This window comes from Natrix helvetica (assembly GCF_964273705.1).
Source record: "Natrix helvetica genome assembly, chromosome: Z".
Classification (NCBI taxonomy): domain Eukaryota; kingdom Metazoa; phylum Chordata; class Lepidosauria; order Squamata; family Natricidae; genus Natrix; species Natrix helvetica.
In genome coordinates, this window is record NC_138554.1 from 20148168 (window position 1) to 20169323 (window position 21156).

The 21156-nt window shown below is 45.2% G+C and overlaps 1 protein-coding gene across 4 annotated transcripts; it reads right to left on the reverse strand.

Annotated features, from left to right (window-relative positions):
• Positions 1–1838: 1838 nt before the first annotated feature.
• RUSF1 (RUS family member 1) lies at positions 1839–20530 on the reverse strand. 4 transcript variants are annotated; one of them, XM_081933213.1, is made up of 15 exons: positions 20343–20530; positions 18887–19044; positions 17971–18048; positions 16743–16857; positions 15114–15159; positions 12924–12956; positions 12640–12745; positions 11005–11106; positions 10812–10882; positions 10456–10640; positions 8354–8411; positions 8000–8070; positions 6723–6881; positions 3650–3727; positions 1839–2075 (listed from the first exon to the last, which is right to left on the reverse strand). In XM_081933213.1, the coding sequence occupies exons 2-15, from the start codon at positions 19034–19036 to the stop codon at positions 1981–1983; spliced, it is 1347 nt and encodes a 448-aa protein (XP_081789339.1). In that variant the 5' UTR covers positions 19037–19044; positions 20343–20530; the 3' UTR covers positions 1839–1980. The 4 variants fall into 4 exon arrangements, with proteins under 4 accessions (XP_081789339.1, XP_081789338.1, XP_081789341.1 ...); XM_081933212.1 differs by having other exon boundaries at positions 18887–19049; XM_081933215.1 differs by lacking the exon at positions 17971–18048 and having other exon boundaries at positions 18887–19049.
• Between the last annotated feature and the right edge of the window lie 626 nt (positions 20531–21156).

Below are 21156 nucleotides of genomic sequence, written 5' to 3' on the forward strand. Positions count from 1 at the left end.
ATATGTTGCTCACCAGCCCCTCCAGCTGCATCCCATCCACCCATCAGGTTAACCCAGAGAACAACAGGAGCAAAAAGAGGGCACAAGGAGGGACTCACCTGGGCCATTTGCCATCATCCAAATCACTGAAAATCTAACTGTGTCACCCAAGTCAACATTCACCAAATCTCATCGTAACTAACTTTGGAAGACCATCTTAAGTTATATGACATCATGAAAAAGAAATGCCACTCAAAACTATTGACAGCTGGAGTTAGGGAGAAACTTGTCCTTCTTAAGGGTCCCGATGACTTGGAACATTCTGTTGTCAGAGTCTTAGATGTCAAGCAGGAAGCACCAAGGCCACATGCTAAGTTCCAATTAAACTGATATATTGGTTGTGCCCAGGTATAGGAATCTAGTCAACTAATGGTTAGCACTATTTTGACGGCAGATAAGGCTCGAGGCTCATGATTTAATTAGGGCATCTGTTAGAACCCCAGCAGCTAATGGAATTCAAGGGGAGTTAACTTTCCTAATGCCGCGACCCTTTAATACAGTTCCTCATGTTGTGGTGACCCCCAACCATAAAATTATTTTATGTTTTCCGTATTTTTTCAAACATATGTGTTTTCCAATGGTCTTAGGGGACCCCTGTGAAAGGGTCGTTCGACCCCCCAAAGGGGTCCCGGCCCACAGGCCAAGAACCACTGAGTTAGACTCAGTCTATTGGTGACTATATAACAACTCTAGGCTGATTCCTCTTTTGACTCCACCTGCCAGGCTCTGCTATTCCTTCACCTACAAACATTTTCTTACTTGTAATTTCACAACTGGTCACATAAACCAGTGGCCCCCAATCTTTTGGCCACCAGAAACCAGTTCCATGGAGAAAGGTTTTCCGCAGACCGGAGGAGTGTTGTTTCGTGTGCTGCCTGCATCCCGCAAATGGGGCTTCACTCGTTTGTGCGACCCGGTTTCTGGTATGCCACAGCCCAATGCCAGTCCACGGACCAGGAGTTGGGGACCCCTGACCTAAACTACCTCAAATTATGATTTATCTATAATTCTCCAGACTGCATGTTTATCATGGTATGTTTGCCTGAATGTCCTTCACAAATATTTATGCTCCCCAACCTTATGCACCTGTCATGTTCTCTTCCTCATAAAGAGCTGTTGAATTTATTCCAGGATTGCAATATGTATAAGGCACCAGATGCCTTTTTATTCCTCACTAGCCATGCGGAGGGGCACCCACTTATTCTATTCTACCACAATGCTTTGTATTCCATCCCATCCCTTTCAAACCTTTGGAAAAGAGAGACAAAAACAAGAAAATATATTTGGAACCAGTCCAAACCGATAGGAACCCACCTCTGGAGCAGATGTAAAAGTTGACATATTTCCCTTTGAGGTAGAAAATCAAATTTGGGAGTTAAAAATCTATGTAAACAAAGAGAGGAAACCACCACCACCCCATACTGAACAAGGCACACCCTGGTAATCTTCGTTTAGCGACTGCCTCAGACAATGACCATTCGCAGTTACGATAATGATGCAAAAATAACTTTGCAACCGAACCTCGCATTTATAACCTTCGCAGGTCTGTAAAGCAAAGGAAAGCTGAAGTAAGACCATAAACAGAGCTGCAATTCATTTAACAGCCACTTCAATTAATGACCAGGTTGTCTTTCCCAACTGTGAAAGGGAATGAGGATTACCTGTACAATTAAGCGCACATCTGTTAAGTCTTGCAGTGCTGCTCTGAAGGTATATATTAGCTTTATCCCCAAAGGCAAAATACTTAAACACTTCATCATATTTTTAAAAAATAGTAATTGGAAAAAAGTGAGGTCTCATGTTGTCAGCGCCTCGTCTTTATTTTACAATTAAGGAAATCACCTGCTGCCTTTGTAAAAGACAACTCCAAGGAAACCAGGATACCCTCTTTTTCTAGGATTGAATAAATCAGGTTCTTGGCATTAAAAAAATCTGCCAGAATCAGAGCATTTTCTTCTCAGCACTGAGCCATTCCATCCGCCACTCCTCAGGGCCCAGAAGGTTCCGATCCGTTATCCATCCGGCGGCTGCCAGTCCTTGGAAGAATAGGGGAATCCAAAGTGAACAGAAAGGATTGGGTGTATCTATAAACATTGCACCCTCACCTTGGTTTATACCTTTCGGGTCAAAGTGCAAGGGATGCAAAACAGCACTAGAAATTCAAAACTACACTAGTCCTCACCCACTGCAATAGGGACCAACAACCCTGTTGCTAAGCAATTAGATTGTAAACTGAAAAACCATGTAATTGCATTCTAGTTACAATGGGAGTTTGAAGTTTCTGGCTATGGTCATTAAGTGAATCAACACAGACACACTTCCCCCCCCCCTAAACGAGGGTGAAAATTTGGGTGTGTCTTATACATCGAACATAGCCCTGCCTACCCGACGGCCTCCACCCTCCACGTGTCGCATTTTAGACCTATTCCAGGCCACAGGGATTCCCACAGACTATCACCCCCTCCGTGGCTTGCGTTTTTGGCCTCTGTGCCTTGCATTTTCGGCCTCTGAACGCTCTGTTTGAGCCCCTTTCAAGGCTGTGCAGATCGCCAGAGCACATCGTTGCTGATCGCCGCCTCCACACTTTGCATTTTCGCCTTCTGCTTATTGCATTTTAGACCTCTGCACGCACCGTTTTTGGCCTCTGTGTGTTGCGTTTTTGGGTGGCAATCAGCGGCAATGTGCTTTGGTGATATGGGGGTTAAAGCAGAGGCGGGTTGCTCCTGGTTCGGCCCTGATCGGGCAAAATGGTGGTAGTAGTGGCGGTGGGAGGCTCCACCCACCTGCCCAGATGCTCCACCCACCTGTGCATGCAAATGCACGCGCACACAAGTGAATCAGTAGTAAAAAAAAAATGGAAACCCACCACTGGGTTGAAGTCCACACAACTTCAAGTGGCCAAAGCTGAGGGAAAAAAAATCTAAGTCTTTCCCTTTTAGTCAGCATTTGGGGGGTGGAGGTGGCAGCGGGACCTCAGAGGTTGTGTAAGATATTACACAACCTCTGAGAAGCTGATGGCTTCATTTCCCGCTATTTTGAGGTGGAAGACGCATGAGAGGTACTAGAACAGGCATTATCACAATTAAAGAGCAAAAGTCCCTCCCCCCCCAAAAAAATATTCCCACCAATGATGGTTCCATCCACATGAACATGATCCTATCCTCTTGAGACCCTCAGCCCCCTCCCCAATATGTGTGCTCCCTGGCCATCAATACAATACCAAGCCTGACTGAATTGTACAACCAAACATGCAAAAAGGTTTTAAAAGCATAGATCAGTGGTCAGATTTAAAAAAAAATTCTACCGATTCTGTGGGTGTGGCTTGGTGGGCTTGGCGTGGTGGGTGTGGCGTGGTGGTCTGGCAGGGGAAGGATAATGCAAAATCCCAATTTCCTCCTGATTAGCTGAGACTTAGGAGGCAGAGAATAAAAGGGCCAGTCAGAGATGGTATTTACCGGATCTCCAAACTACTCAAAATTTCCGCTACCAGTTCTCCAGAACTGGTCAGAACCTGCTAAATACCACCTCTGCCGTAGACGGGCTTCACAATTTTCATGGTGCTAAGTGCAGGATTTAAACTAAACTCAGTTTCTAAATTTCCACCACACACCTGCCAGGAATTTCGGGAAGATCCTGTCTAAGAACTGATGCATTTCAGAATGTATCCTGGGATCCTCTTTATTGGATTCTGAAAAGCAGAAAAAGGAAGACAAGACATGAGGAAGAGCTTCATGCACAGCATATTTATGCCAGATATGAAAGAGAGAAAGCGGGGAAAACCTTTGGAAAATGGAAGTGAAGCAGAGTTATTCTCCTCGAGTCCCTGGAAGTATAAATGCAAAGGAAATTATTCCATAAACAAGGTACAATTTAGGTTGCCAGAAACGGTACAACTTTTTCCAAATGCTGCAGGAGAGAGAATGAGAACACAAGCAGGAGATTTATAAGCTAGTCCTCACCTTATGGCCATAACTCAGCCCAGCATTTGTATTGCTAAGCAAGACAGTAGTTAGGTGAGTTTTGCCCCATTTTACGATCTTTCTTGCCACAGTTGTTAAGCGAATCACTGCAGCTGTTAAGTTAGTAACACAGCTGTTAAGTGAATTTGGCTTCCCCATTGACTTTGCATGTCAGAAGGTCTCAAAAAGTAATCACATGACCGCAGGACACTGCCACCATCATAAATATGAGCCAGTTGCCAAGCATTCAAATTTTGATCATGTGACCATAGGAATGCTGCAATGGTTATAAGTCTGAAAAACATACGTCACTTTTTTCAGTGCTGTTATAACTTCAAAAGTCCTAAATGGATGGTTGTAAGTCAACAGGTAACAGGAATGCTGTTACCGTCCCATCAAAGGTGGTCCCTATTTTTCTACTTGCATTTTTACATGCTTTCAAACTGCTAGGTTGGCAGAAGCTGGGACAAGTAATGGGAGCTCCCTCTGTTACGCGGTGCTAGGGATTCGAACCGCCGAACTGCTGACCTTTCTGATTGACAAGCTCAGCATCTTAGCCACTGAGCCATCACATCCCTTGGTGAACGACTACCAGGGTGCTATAGGGGCCATTACTTTGGGATTGACTCAGTAGCTTTTCGGGGGGGTTATTCTAGCATATTACAGGTAGTCCTCGACAAACGACCGTAATGGAACCTGGAACATTGGGGGGGGGGTGTCTGCTGTAACTTTGAGTGGCCATTAAGCAACAACCACCTGTAAATAGTGCTAGATGCACAGTATGGCCCACTGCAGATGCTTCCGCATATTTCCCTACAGTCTTCTGCAAGTGAGATGTTTTCACCTGCCTTCCTCATATCTAATCAGCTGAGAAGGAGCTTGCAAATGAAACCACTTCCCTCAGGTCAAATATATTCCTTCCAACAGACACACCTGCTCTCCGGTAGACCTGTTTCAAGGAAGGTTGGGGCCTAGGGAAGAAGAATCTACATCAGGCTACCCCAAAGGCTTTGGGGCAGGGAGAAAAGGGAGGATGCTCTTCATAGATCAAGGGTCTCCAACCTTGACAATGTTAAGACTTGTGGACTCCAACTCCCAGAGTTCCTCAGCCAGCTTTGCAAGCCTTAAACTTGCCAAGGTTGGAGGCCCCTATCATAGATGATACTTGGTGAGGTGGATGATTGGAGCAGATCTGGTGCTTTCTACAATGCTGGAACAGATGGCTTCATTGTGTGTGTGGCCTTTTGGTGTGATTCAGGAAGTGGCCACCATGTTCCCAGCATCCGCATGAAATTCTAATAGCTGGGAAGATGGCAGCTGCTTCCAGAATCACATCACATGGCTGAGCGACAAAACAACGTGTTCTGCTTCGCTAACACAGCCTATTGTGTAATCTAGCCCCGTGATGGCGAACCTATGGCATGTGAAGCCATTTGTCAGGGCACGCGAGGCGTTGCCCTGCCAGCTGGCCAGCACGCATGAGCATGCTTCGGTCTTCTTTTGAGGCTGTTTTTCGCCCTCCGGAGGCTGAAGCCTCCAGAGTGCGAGAAACCGGTCCTACAGCAAACCGGGAGTTCAGAAAAGTCTCTGGAGCCTGGGGGGGGGGGCGAAAAAAACATGGCAAAAGCAGGGGGGGGTGTTCGTTGGTTGCGCGCATACATGCCAGAGGGCGTCACACGCAGAGCATTATGGGTGTGGCACACCGGCGCACAAACCCCCTCTGTCCCCCCCCCCCCCAATTTTGGCATGGCAGCCAAAAAAGATCTGCCATCATTGGTCTAGCCTTACTAGACTATTTCTCTGTGTCATATAATATACGCGGGTATGTGCATAATTTTGTATTTATTGATTGTGTCCTGTTTATGTGGTATATATTGGGAGGTGGTAACCCTTTGAGAGCCGTAGGCAACGAGATTTCATTTTCATGTATGCCAATTAGTGTACATTCAAAGTGACAATAAAGTTATTCTATTCCTTATGAGCACTAGATGGCAGCACGCGTGCTACGGGTGGCACACAGAGCCATTTGTTAGGTCATGCGAGGCGTTGCCCTATCAACTCCAGCGCATATGTGCACGCTGGCCTTCATTTTAGCCCGGTTTTTGCCCTCTGGAGACTTCCCTGAAGCCTCCGGGGGGCGAAAAATAACCCAAAGCGCAAACCGGAAGTTTGGGAACAACTTTCCGGTTTGTACATTGGTCCGTTTTTCACTCTCCGGAGACTTCAGGAAAACATCTGGAGGCTGGGGAGGGTGAAAAACTGGCCCATCGCATGCAAAAAGTGGAGGAGGGTGGGGGTCGCGCACACATGCATGGGTTTGTGTGTGTGTGTGTGTCACACGCATAGAATTATAGGTGTAGGTACACCCGCATATGAATCCGCTGCGTTCCCCCCGCTTTTGGCAACCGATGGCAAAAAGGTTAGCCATCTCTGTTCTCTTCTATTATTCTATTACACAGCACAGTAGAATGCTCCAGGTTCCATTACGGTCGTATGTCGAGGACTATGTCTAATGTGCTGGACTAAAAGGGCTACCCATCCTAACTGACAATCAGGATCAAAAAAAGAGATGTTCTTTTCAGTCCCTTCTAATGACACATGCCAGAAAAGGAATCTGCGAGGTTAATTTCCAATCCCACCAAGTTATAATGAGTCCTCTAGATTGCCCCTCTACCCCCAGTCCCAGTTCGTTTCTTCCTCCACATTCACTTCCCAGGTCATCACCTTTACATAACTGATGTTGCAACCTCAGGAGGGAGCCTCTTTCCAAGGTACAGGTTTCCACATCTTGATGCAGTAAGACCTCTAAAAGAAGGGCGTGTGTGTAGGCTTTAATCACATCTACACTGTCGGCTTGCCGATGGAGTAGGATAGAGATCACCCCTACAGAGGAGGACAGAGGTCAATAGATAGACAGGGTCCAATATATAAATTTCCCCCAACACATCCAAAGCAACTAATCATAGTGCAGATTGCTTCACGCAGGAGTCATCAATCTTCAACCAATCAATCACAACTGTGTGTTCTGGCTCATTGCACAACCCTACTGCTCCAGCTACGAAATTTAAATATCCTAACAAAGGTAAATTCAAAAGTTTCCACTCAATGGTGAAATTCAATTTTTTTTTACTAGAGGTTCTGTGTCCATGGCTTGGTAGGCATGGCAGGGAAAGGATACTGCAAAATCCCCATTCCCTCCCCACTCCAGGGAAAGGATACTGCAAATTTCCCATTCTCTCCCCACTCCAGGGCAAGGATACTGCAAAATCCCCATTCCCTCCCCACTCCAGGAAAAGGATATTGCAAAATCCCCATTCCCACCCTCCAGGAAAGGATACTGCAAATTCCCCATTCCCTCCCCACTCTAGGGAAAGGATATTGCAAAATCCCCATTCTCTCCCCACTCCAGGGCAAGGATACTGCAAAATCCCCATTCCCACCTCACTCCAGGGAAAGGATACTGTAAAATCTCCATTCCCTCCCCAATCCAGCGGGATGATACTGCAAAATTCCCATTCTCTCCCCACTCCAGGGAAAGGATATTGCAAAATCCCCATTCCCACCCCACTACAGGGGAAGGATACTGCAAAATCGCTATTCCCTCCCCACTCCAGGGAAAGGATACTGCAAAATCCCCATTCCCACCCCACTCCAGGGGAAGGATACTGCAAAATCTCCATTCTCACCCCACTCAGGGGCCTGCCAGAGGTGGTATATGCCAGTTCCCCAAACTACTGAAAATTTCCACTGCTGGATCTTCAGAACCTGCTGAATTTCACCCATTTCCATTCAACCATTCCACGAGGTTGCTTGGACTAAGAAATGTTGATTGGCCCAAAGTCGAGTAAACTGCCTAAGGGACGTTTCATCTCAGGTCTCCCTTATCCCAGCTCAGGACTATCCGCCATGCCACACCTGTCCTCCATGCCAAAAAGTTGTTCTTTAAGGGCTTGCAGTCGGTTAACTTTGCAACCTTTCCTACATTATGATCACATACCCACCTGCTGGTTGGTTGAAGAATATTAGGTGATTTGAAGTGTTGCCTTCAAGAGCTTTCTGGAAGTCAGCAACACTGATGGGGATGGGAGAAAAAACATAGGAGTAACAAAAGTTAAAGAAGGATGCTTTGAAGTTGGGAAGAGACCCTCTTGTCAGTTTCCCAAAGAATATTTTTAGCACTGAGAAAAAAGAAGTTTGCATTTTCAGTGCCAGTTAGAGTACACATGTTTCTTAGCATTTTAAAATCCCCGTAAAATATGCTCCGTTTGCTATATTTTTCACACCTCAAATCAAAGCTCAACTTTAAAAGGCTAAATCATGCATTCAGCTTCCTCAGAATACGGGAGGAAACTCACCTGGAGGTCACTGTATGAAGAGGAGCTCCAAGAGTTATCTTGAGCTGCTGCCGAAACCCTACATTGAAAAATTGGTATGAGTCACCGCCCTTGGTTCAAATAATGCTGACCAAACGTTTGATGGAAGCCTTGGCTATGTGGTGGAGCATGAACTCCATCCCTACCTGTGAAATTAACACTTAGAGCAGTGTTTCTCAAACTCGGTGACTTTAAGTCCTGTGGACTTCAACTCCCAGAATTTCCCAGCCAGCTATGCTGGCTGGGGGATTCTGGGAGTTGAAGTCCACAAGACTTAAAGTCACCAAGTTTAAGAAACACTGACTTAGAGGTTAACCCTTTAGGTATGAAATTACCAGGAGACAGCTGAACAATAATAGAGCTTTATTGAGCTTTTGCAAAAGGGACTTTCCATGCTCAAATGGCAGAGCCAAGGAGGACATCTTCCATAGAAATACATGATACTTACCATATTTTTCGCAGTATAAGACACACCTTCCCCCCCCCCAAAAAAAAGAGGGTGAAAATCTGGGTGTGTCTTATACACTGAACACAGCATTTTTGGCCTCCCGTAACCCCGTCCACTTTGCAAAAATGGCCATGCAGTGGGTTTGGGAGGCTTGCAAAGTGTTCTTGGGGGCTGGGGAGGGCAAAAATGAGCAAAAACCTTGGCTGTTTTTCCTCATTTCCCACCCACCCCCCAGCCCCCAGGAGCACTCTACAAGCCTCCCAAAGCTCTGTGTGTGCCCCCCCCCTTTTTTGTGTGCAAAAAACAAGGAATGCAGAGGGTTTGGGAGGCCTGCAGAGTGAAAAAACGTTTTTTTTTAAATTTACCTCTTCAAAATCATGGTGTGTCTTATAATCCGAAAAATACGGTATATACATTTTCAGAAGCTCAGCCTTGTTGTTGCCTACTCATCCTATTGGCTAAATTCTGGTTACGTAAATGTCCTGTTCCCGTAACTTCCATCCCTTCTGGCATATTCTACAACCTGTTTAACAGCTGCTACTGTAGTCAGCATTATTACTTTTAGCATGATAACTAGACAGCTTGACCTGCCAGCTATCTTCTGTGACCAGCCAACTATTTTCTTCTGACCTGCCAACTATCATTAACCAGAATGTGCAAAACAATCTTGTTATTTTAACTACAGAGAACATTCTTACACAATGTGTAACTTAACATTCCAGTAAAGTGTTCTTAGGTTACTTGGAGGCTAAATATGGCATTACCATTGCTCTAACTTTTACAGGAATAATTCTTACTTCTCACACTATCAAAATTGCTACTCACATGTGCCCAGAAAACCTTTTACAGAACTTTCATGGTTTCCATCAAAAAGTAGAACATTTTGGATTTATCAACCATGGCTGCAGAATGTCTGATGACCACTAGACGGCAGCACAAAAACCCTCATATTTTATTTATTAATTCCTGTCGCCAATGTGGAGTTATGTTCAGCAGATATATTCTCAGTGTGCCCAGAGATAGAAATATCTGTGTTCGTTCCTAGGTAGAGGCAGATATTTCTCTCTCTGGGCACACTGAGAATATATCTGCTGAACATAACTCCGCAATGGTGACAGGAAGGGCTTCCGGCCATTAAAACACTCTGCTAGCTCCATTCAGTTGCCAGGATTCAATCCCACAAGGGATTATGGGGTCGTTAAATGAAGATGATGATTTTCCCAATTTCGTTGTATTCAAGTACAATGACAATAAAGATTATACTTATACTTATCTCCTATTGAAAGGACTCTAGGTGGCAGCTTTGCTGCCACCGAGTGGTTCTTGCAGCTCACAGCTGGTGATCCTACCCTGTATTCCATTAGTTGGCAAATTCCTATCCATGATTCTCATTTGAATTGCTCCATTGGCCTATTGGCAAATGAGAACCTGAACAAATCTATTCTTTCTCACTAAAATCCAATTGAGGTAAGCCTCCCTTCCTCATAATATCTCTTGCACTCCTGGGAACTGGAAAATGACACACCCAGCTACCGATAACCATTTTTTAAAACCAGTCCATCACTAATGTAGTTCATATCGTCAATACATTGGACATGGTGCCTTAAGATGCCTGGGATCACAAGACCTCAGATACCTAGCAGAAGGGGCTCCTGAGGATTGATGACAGCAGGACTAGGAACTTCTTCCCGCTTCAAGTAATGCTGCAGGACCAGCTGGAGCCGGGCACGGTTAAGGGTCTCCATGCAAACTGCCCGCACTGCTTGATAGTTGGCATAGAGATGGAGGATGGTGAAGAGAGCATAGAAGGCATAGGTGAGGCTGAAGGAAAGAGAAGGAGAAGGAGGTTTCTCATTCCTAATTTTATTTTTCCCATCTCTCCTCTTCCCCTCCCTCGCCATTCTATTCCTTTAATCTTTGTATTCCTTCACAACCAGCCTGGAATACATACACAGGGAGGGAGAGAGAATGAAAAAACAGCATTTAACTCACGAAAGATTGTCCGCTACAAGAGGAATCAGGAAAAGGCTGAAGACTAGGCCAGCTAAGTTCACTAAGGTCTCCTACATGATGGGAGAAAGATGGGGAAAGGTTAGAAGGAAGTTGGTTTAGACTAGAGGTCCTTCCTGATCTCCACTTGGCCAAGCCATGGGCCGGGTGTTGCCTCTTTGACCCCACATCTCACCTGGCTTCCATCTTTGGCTGATACATCGGCCATGTTGTCCCGGCGGGCTTGGTGCATGGTGAGAGCTGCACGGGTGGCTCCCCCAGCTACACCCACAATGCACTGACACCAAGAGAAGACAGAAGGGAACAGAACAGAAGAGAAACACGGTTGAAACCATCCCACCAGGTTTGGTCTCCCCATTTCAGAGACCTCAGTATGTTGCTTTCACTCCACTTTAATACAAGGTAGTCCTCGACTTACAATAGTTCATTGGAAGACTGTTCAAAGTTACAACAGCACTGAAAAAGGTGACTTGTGACCGTTTTTCACACTTATGATCTTTGGTCACGTAATCAAAATTCGGATGCTTGGCAATTGGTTCATATTTATGAGGTACAGTGTCCTGGTGTCACGCTCCCATACTACCACCTCTTGCAATACTAGACAGCACAGTCTCAACAGTAGAGACCTTCAAATTTCTAGGTTCTATCATATCTCAAGACCTAAAATGGACACCTAGCATCAAAAACATCATCAAAAAAGCACAATAAAGAATGTTTTTTCTGCGCCAACTCAGGAAGGTCAAACTGCCCAAGGAGCTGCTGATTTTGTTCTACAGAGGAATTATTGAGTCTCTCATCTGCACCTCTGTAACTGTCTGGTTTGGCTCTGCAACCCAACAAGACAGACATGGACTTCAATGGATAACTAGAACTGCAGAAAAAACAATTACTGCCAATCTGCTTACCATTGAGGACCTGTACACTGCACGAGTCAAAAAGAGGCCCGTGAAAATATTTACAGGCCCCTCGCAACTTGGACATAAACTGTTTCAACTTCTGCCCTCAAAACAACACTATAGAGCACTGCACACCAGAACAACTAGACACAAAGACAGTTTTTTCCCTGAATGCCATCACTCTGCTAAACAAATAATTCCCTCACCACTGTCAAAGCATTGACTAAAGCTGCATTACTATTACTATTAGTCCTCTCATCGTTCCTATCACCCATCTTCTCCCACTTATGACTGCATGATTGTACCTTTGTTGTTTGTATCCTTACACTTGATATTGATACTGATCGTTTCCTGATTGCTTATTTGTACCCTATGACTATCATTGTGCTGTACCTTATGATTCTTGATCAATGTATCTTGTCTTTTTATGTACACTGAGAGCATAGACACTAAGACAAATTCCTGTCTATCCAATCACACTTGGCCAATAAAGAATTCTATTCCATTCCATTCCACTCCACTCCACTCCATTCTATTCTATGTGACTTTCTAACACAGGGGTGTCCAAACTTGAGAACTTTAAGACTTGTGGACTTCAACTCCCAGAATTCCCCAGCCAGCATGGCTGGCTGGGGAATTCTAGGAGTTGAAGTCCACAAGTCTTAAAGTTCCCAAGTTTGGACACCCCTGTTCTAACAAGTAGATAGGCAGATTCATTTAACAATCAGGCTATTACATTAACAACTGCGGTGATTCACTATGAATAACTATGACAAGAAAAGTCGTAAAATGAGGCAAAACTAACTTCACAGATGTCTCACTTAGCAACATAAATTTTGGGCACAGTTGTGGTTGTACGTCGAGGACTACCTGTATGGCCCTCTCCCCTTCTCTGCACTCTCTTGCTCTTTTACCTTGAAAAAGCCACTAGTGCAGACAATGAGAGTAAAGCATGCTGGGAAAGCTGGTGCCACGATCTCCATGAAGATGGCCACATCGTTGAGCACATCGGCAAAGAGTCTAAACGGTGGTATTGAAAAAGCCACTCCGTTAAGGTTAGAAATAAATCAGCCCACCCCAAGCGTACCTTTTGGGTACAATGCCCGGCTGTGATAATGTATGAATGTGTACCTAAGACTGGGCATGACATCTATTAATTGGGAGTCAAAACTGAAGGAAGGGCCTTATCACTCTTTACCTCCATTGCTTAGCATCGCAATCCAGTTTGCTCCTGGAAAAAAGAGAGAAAACAAGCAAGGAAGTAATGGGGTTTAAAGATCAAGTTCAGGTGAGGACTAGCATCACAGATTCACATCCCTACTTATCTTTCAAACTTCCTGGGTTGATTTAGGCCCATCACTAGCTCTCAGCCCACTTCCCAGGATGGAATGGGACAATTCGCTATGACCAACTCACCAAAGCCAACTCACCACGGAGCAATTTAACAGTTCAATTTAATTATTTAAAATAAATAAAACATTATCTCAATTTTTGTCATTCACATTTCATTTTGTCCCTTCCTTTGCATCCTTTCTTTAATTATTCTATTCCACCATTTCTTTGATATTAGTGCAACTTTTGTTCTCCAGCAAGTTGTCCCACAGCAAGTTAGCCATTGTCCTGTGGCGAGTTGGCCGTGGCAAGTTGGCTGTGGAGAGTTGGCTGTGGAGAGTTGGCCATGGAGAGTTGGCTGTGGAGAGTTGGCTGTGGAGAGTGGTTGTGGAGAGTTGGTTGTGAAGAGTTGGCCATGGAGAGTTGGCTGTGGACAGTTGACTATGGCAAGGTAGCCATGGAGAGTTGGCTGTGGACAGTTGACTATGGCAAGGTAGCCATGGAGAGTTGGCTGTGGACAGTTGACTATGGCAAGGTAGCCATGGAGAGTTGGCTGCGGACAGTTAATTATGGCAAGGTAGCCATGGAGAGTTGGCTGTGGAGAGTTGGCCATGGAGAGTTGGCTGTGGACAGTTGACTATGGCAAGGTAGCCATGGAGAGTTGGCTGTGGACAGTTGACTATGGCAAGGTAGCCATGGAGAGTTGGCTGCGGACAGTTAATTATGGCAAGGTAGCCATGGAGAGTTGGCTGTGGAGAGTTGGCCGTGGAGAGTTGGCTGTGGACAGTTGACTATGGCAAGGTAGCCATGGAGAGTTGGCTGTGGACAGTTGACTATGGCAAGGTAGCCATGGAGAGTTGGCTGCGGACAGTTAATTATGGCAAGGTAGCCATGGAGAGTTGGCTGTGGAGAGTTGGCCATGGAGAGTTGGCTGTGGACAGTTGACTATGGCAAGGTAGCCATGGAGAGTTGGCTGTGGACAGTTGACTATGGCAAGGTAGCCATGGAGAGTTGGCTGTGGACAGTTGACTATGGCAAGGTAGCCATGGAGAGTTGGCTGTGGACAGTTGACTATGGCAAGGTAGCCATGGAGAGTTGGCTGCGGACAGTTAATTATGGCAAGGTAGCCATGGAGAGTTGGCTGTGGAGAGTTGGCCATGGAGAGTTGGCTGTGGACAGTTGACTATGGCAAGGTAGCCATGGAGAGTTGGCTGTGGACAGTTGATTATGGCAAGGTAGCCATGGAGAGTTGGCTGTGGACAGTTGACTATGGCAAGGTAGCCTTGGAGAGTTGGCTGTGGACAGTTGACTATGGCAAGGTAGCCATGGAGAGTTGGCTGTGGACAGTTGACTATGGCAAGGTAGCCTTGGAGAGTTGGCTGTGGACAGTTGACTATGGCAAGGTAGCCTTGGAGAGTTGGCTGTGGACAGTTGACTATGGCAAGGTAGCCTTGGAGAGTTGGCTGTGGACAGTTGACTATGGCAAGGTAGCCATGGAGAGTTGGCTGTGGACAGTTGACTATGGCAAGGTAGCCATGGAGAGTTGGCGGTGGACAGTTGACTATGGCAAGGTAGCCATGGAGAGTTGGCTGTGGACAGTTAATTATGGCAAGGTAGCCATGGAGAGTTGGCTGTGGAGAGTTGGCCATGGAGAGTTGGCTGTGGACAGTTGACTATGGCAAGGTAGCCATGGAGAGTTGGCTGTGGACAGTTAACTATGGCAAGGTAGCCATGGAGAGTTGGCTGTGGACAGTTGATTATGGCAAGGTAGCCATGGAGAGTTGGCTGTGGACAGTTGACTATGGCAAGGTAGCCATGGAGAGTTGGCTATGGAGAGTTGGCCATGGAGAGTTGGCTGTGGACAGTTGGCCGTGGACTGTTGGCTGTGGAGAGTTGGTTGTAGAGAGTTGGTTGTGGAGAGTGGCCGTGGTGTGGTAAGGCATCTACTGTGGGAGGATGCATAATTCATAGATGCCATTTTGAGTTCTTAAGGGAAAAAGTAGGCAATAAATGAAACATGAATAGCCCCATCCAAGGTGAGGAGAGAAGGACTCACCCCTTGCTCCAAGCGAAAGCGATTCGGCCCAACATTCCTGTCCCATCTGTCACAGAAGAGACATGGTTTGCATGGCAACTCAGGGTAGAGTAAGAAAATGCAAAAGTAACATGAAGAGAGAATTCTGAGAAAGTTTGAGACCACGGCTAGTAGATCTAGAGGAGAAGAAAGTAGGAGGGGCTTAAACTGAGACCAACATGGCTTCAGGACTCCAGGCCCAACTAAAATAAGATTCTATGCAAGCAGTTTAATTGTTTATACACCACAACTTTGTTGTATGCTTGCTCAAACTTAAGGAACAATTATTTGAAGGAATTGAGATCTAATCAGCCATCATTCCCAGCACATTTATTCAACTTTAAATCACAATAAATTAATCATCATGTAAATGGCACAATAACCCCAGAGTTGCTTCAAAAGTGAGATGGATGGCAGATAAATTTAATAAATAAATCATTTGTGTTTTAGTTGCCTGACAGGCAAATCATGCAATAACTAGCTTCTGAATTTAACATTCGTGGATGATTAACTATTTACTATTTCAATGATCTTCCCCAAATTCAAGCTGGATTCACAAGTTGACTGCTTCATAATGAAATATGAATTTTGATTTAACAATGATGCAAACCAGGCAGTTGTTTGTAAAGTAATATTCAGGGTTTAGTGTTTTATGTGAACATAGTTGTTTGTAAAGCAATGCTTAGGACTTAGGCTAGGTTGGCCTGCTCAAAAGTAAACAAGAATTAAAATAAACCATGATAAATATTGGAGAACCTACTACACTAATTTTGTGTATCAAGGAAGAAGAGTGATTAATCTGCTACTGTTTGTTGTGGCCCACCAGAGACCAGCAGAGCTAGCAGCAGAGTCGGACAGTGAGGAGGTTGGGGAGGCACAGGGGTCAGTCCTGGAGGCTGAGGAAGGCTAGACGACGGCTCTGCATCAGAAGCAGAGATGGGGCCAGGGCCATCTGACAGTGCTCAGTTGCCTTCAGAGCTAGACAGTAGTGAGGCAGAGGAACAGCTGGAGCCTGTTCCCAGTGTGTGCATGCACAGAGCTGCCAGAAGAAAAAAAACAGCTAAGAAATCAGGGTCGACTTGGGAGTAAAGCCACAGGTGGACAGTGACTGGCCCCTCCCATAGGAAATAAAAGAGGAGTGAGTGGGCTTTTTCAGGAAACAATTTGTTCACTCATTCATTTCAGGAATGTGAAGATCTGTCCGTGAATCTCAGAGACTCTGTGCCAAATATTACCTTGCACAGCCCTTCATTTGGAAAATATTTACATGGCATCTTTTCAAGCTAGATAAGGCCTGTGGCCATAAATTCACCTTTGACTGTTTACCAGGCCTTTGCTGAATGTGAATGAGAGGGATTCACATTCGTTAAGTAAAAGGGTTTTTTGTCGGGACCAGGAATCTGCATTGTGCTTATTTGGGGAAGCCTAGGTCAGGACAGCTACAGCCTTGGGAGTCTATTACATTAAGTGAGGATTAGGAGAGACAAAGAGATGAAGTTCTCCAGGGAATCTGGTGGCACAAGAAATAGGACTTGTCAATGGAAGTAGTACCAGAATACGAATGAGGAAGCTGGTGAAGGAAAGGCCCAGAGAAATCCAAGCAAGTCCCACCTTTCAGAATCCAAGTGACAGTGGCAGCTGCGACGGTGGAGGTCTCATCCCCGACCCCCACCCCCTTCAGCACTGCCTGGGTGGCCAGTGTCCCTGTGATGCTGCTTGCGAAGGCCTGCAGGTTGATATAGGGATGAGGAAGAGGAAGAGAGAAAGGGCAACAGTTGGAACAAGATAAGGAATCCTCAAGGTCCAGTTCCATCCCCATAATAACAGAGTTGAAAGGGATCTTCTAGTCCAGCGATGGCGAACTTTTTTTGGCTAGCGTGCCATAAGTGGGGGGAGCGCAGGGGGGGGTCATGTGCAGGCGTGCCGCACCCATAATGCAATGCGTGACACACACACACACCGTTTTCATGCCCACACTACAGGTGCGAATCCCCCCCCCCATTTTTGCAATGTTTTTTTCACCCTTCCCAGGCTCCGCAGGCTTTATAGGAGCATGGGGAAGGCAAAAAACAGCCCCCCCTGCCCCCCGCCCCCACCGGAAGCCCTCCGGAGGCTTCAGGGACCTTCAGGTGGCTTCCCTGAAGCTTCCGAAGCAGTCAAAACGACCCTCCGAGCAAATCGGAAGTCACTTCCGGTTTGCTCAGAGGTCGTTTTAAGCGCTCCGAAGGCTTCAGGGACCTTCAAGAGGCTTCCCTGAAGCCTCCGGAGCAGTCAAAACGATAAAGGCTCTGGAGCCTGGGGAGGGCAAAAAATGGCTTTAAAATAAAGTGAACTCAGCTGGCCAGTGCGCACATGCGCGCTGGCCAGCTGACAGGGCAGCGCCTCACGTGCCCTGACAAATGGCTCCGCGTGCCACCTGTGGCATGTGCCATAAGTTCACCATCATGGCCCTATACCGTTTCAGACAAATGGCTATCCAACATCTTCTTAAAGACTTCCACTGTTGGGGCATTCACAACTTCTGGAGGCAAGCTGTTCCACTGGTTAATTGTTCTAATTGTCAGGAAATTTCTCCTCAGTTCTAAGTTGCTTCTCTCCTTGATTAGTTTCCACCATTGCTTCTTGTTCTACCTTCATCACCTGGGTTCCTCTTAGCTCACAAACCCCCAAAACCCACCCACCCTCCAAAGATTCAGTCAAAATAAGCCTTCTGTTCAAAAACGTGCTCTTCTACAGATAGCAAAACAAAGAAGCTGCCTTACTGGGTGAGAAGGGAAGGAAGGTTTGAGCTTCATGGAAAGAGAGCAGCCCTGCCCCTCAGAATGAGCCTCTCCCTCACCTGGATGGTGTCCCAGAACTGGTAGGCGAGGTAGTCCGTGCTCACACTTTCAGGATAACCTTGGGGCAGGAAGATGGACTGCAGGAAAGAGAAAGTGTGAGCATCTTCTTCCTTCTGACCCACCCAATTTCTGCCCATGGATCCCCTCTCAATTTTGTCAATCTGCTTGCATTAGAATAGAATAGAATAGAATAGAATAGAATAGAATAGAATAGAATAACAGACTTGGAAGGGACCTTGAAGGTCTTCTAGTCCAACTCCCTGCTTAGCAATTGTCTGAATATAGTATTATTCAGACAATTGATATACATTCTCTTCCCCAATGAAGCGCTGCACTGATTAATTTCTTCTGCTTGACCAAAATACCTCTGGCTCACTTGCCATTGGCCCAGAAAGGGTCCCGTCAAATCCTACAGCCAATGAAAGTCCGAGAGGAAAGTGTGTCTCAGCTGATCAGCATCCATTTATTAGATTTTTTTGGGGGGGAGGGGGGGGACCCGTGGCCATATTCACCAAGATCTTAAAATAATTATTTGAATCCCAGTTGTGTAACCTGAGAACCTGGGACTCCTGAAAGCCATAACTGCCACTCGGAGACCTCTACAAAAAAGTTGTGAAATTGTAAGATTCTTTGGGGACATAATGAGAAAATTATTAGAAGTATGGCTGGAGAGGATCAGATCTGCTATATCTATTTCTAATTAAGTCAATCATCTTTCGTGCATCCCTCATTGTCAAGCAGCTCTCTAAACCTTAAACTTAAGGTTTCCAAACCTTGGCAACTTTAAAGATGGGTGGACTTCAACTCCCACAATTCCCCAGCCAGCATGGAAGTTCAGGTCCGTGTTTCTTAAAGTTGCCACGGTTGTGAACCTCTGCTCTAAACCTTTTTTTAAAACCAGAACAGCTTACTTACCATGAAGATATGATGGAGTGAACGAAAGTGCCAGGCTTCAGAGGCTTCTGCCACAGAGCTTAGCTTTCCATTAGGGAGGGCCTGGTAACTCCGAGCTGATCGAGAGCCATAACTTTCCGTGCAAAGCGTCTGAATTTCCAAGTCAGTCATGACTGGGCCTGAACTTTTAAAAATATGCAGCCTTAATCAAGTGCCACTATAACTCAGAAAAAAATGTGATCATCGTCTAACTAGATCAGAGGTCTTCAAACTTGGCAACTTTAAGATTTGTGGGAGTTAAGTCCACAATTCTTAAAGATGCCAAGTTTGAGGACCCCTGAATTAGATCATGCAAGGCAATAGTTTTAAAGATCCTCTCCAAAAAAGAGGCTAATCTCTCAAGCAATCTGGAAAGTTTGCATAAATGTACACACACACACGCACGCACGCACACACGCACACACACACACACCCATACCCTCATATATAATGTGCATGTGTCTATGCATTTGTTTTTATTTACTTTTTAATATTGTTAGGCATAGAGTTAGAGATGGGTGGCCATATAACTCAAATAAAGAAATAAAAGCTAAAATCTTCCCACCTGTGGTCAATGCACCCACAAAACTTTAATTGGATAATTTTCTATCTATTTAATTATATAAATGGTATGTTCGTGGTTGCACCCATTTTTTTATAACAGGGAAGGAGAAGTGGAAAGTAAATAGATCAGTGTTTCTAAATCTCAGCAATCTTAAGATGTGTGGACTTCAACTCCCAGAAGTCCCTAACCTGGCTGGAGAATTCTGGGAGTTGAAATCCACATATTTTAAAGTTGCTGAAATTGAACAGCATGCGGTTATGTTGCTGCATCCTTCACCATTGGTCATACCATTCGAAAACTGCTATAAGTTGTACTTTAGCCAGTCCCTAAAAGATCTCAATCTTTTGGAAGTGCGCAAACAAGGGGTCAATGTGACAATTACAACACAAATTCAACACAAACAGGCATTTTCAGCATCTGGTTTCTGAACACACACATCCTCTGCCAAGAAGCACATTTTTGTGAAAACTCGGGTTCTAATTACCCTCCCGAACCCCAATGTGGTGGGAAGATGCCTCATCTTTCAAATATGCGGACTCAGTGAACTACTTAGAGAGGGTTGTAAAGCACCATAAAGCGGTATATAAGTCTTAAGTGCTGCTGCTACCTTGAGAACTTCATTTAAATAAAAAACATTAATGACGCGTCTCTAAAGGTTTCATCCAGGCATTTTAAATCTATTTACCTTGAAGACCCACTGAATTTTAATAAGACTTGGAAGGAAACATGTAAATAAATGCACAATAAAATGCATTGATATCTATTGCATGCAACAGCTTCCTCCACGCCCTAAAGACCGTGAAAGCTTTACACGTTAAATGTCGGTTTCCCAAAGAATCGTGAAACACAGGAAGAAAAGAAGAAGAAAAAAACCTTTTGCAGAAGTGATGAAGACGACAGTCCGCGTCTTTCCTGCCTAAATTTGAGTTGGGAACCCAGAAGTAGTGAAAATATAGCCAAGCAATGCAGTTTCCTTCCCCTAAAGAGACACTTCGCCACGTCTTTAATTCAGAAATGTAGCCATAAAAGCGTCTCCTGTTGGCAGCGACGATAGACGCTGCTTTCGTCCAGCGGGGGGAACCAGAGAACAAGGCCAAATTGCAAACCCGGCTTCATTTAAGTGTCGCGCCTTCTTCTTTTAGAGATCTCTGGGAAATGTAGTCGCCTGACTATCCGTTTAGTTTAGTTGAAAAACTTGAATTATGACTTCACATCTCTATATATAATTTTTTTTTTCATAGCTACAGATGAGTCTGATGGATCAAAATTGAGAGTAAAGGAAGAAAACTCCGTTAAAGTGTATGTATTTTCCGGTGATTTTTTTTTTTACCAGCTCCAATTGTATCCTTATCCTAACATTTAAACCATCAGGCTGGTGTCGTGATGGTGGAGAAGAACCTGCTCAAATCCCCCTTAATCCATGAAAACTCACTGGGCGACATTCAAAAAATTTGTTTGTGTTTTTTGTAACGGAATCTATCTCACAGAGTTATTTTGGTGGGGAAAAATAGGGATGAAGGCAAATATGTGTGTCCGAGGCTCATGTTGCAGGATCCAATCTGGGTTGGTTACTGGGGTCAGATGTTTAATCTTCCAAGCTTTCGGACTCATGCTGGAGCCCATCCTCAGGGAACTTTTAACAGAATGTCTAACATAAATAAGCTCCCTGAGGATGGGCTCCAGCACA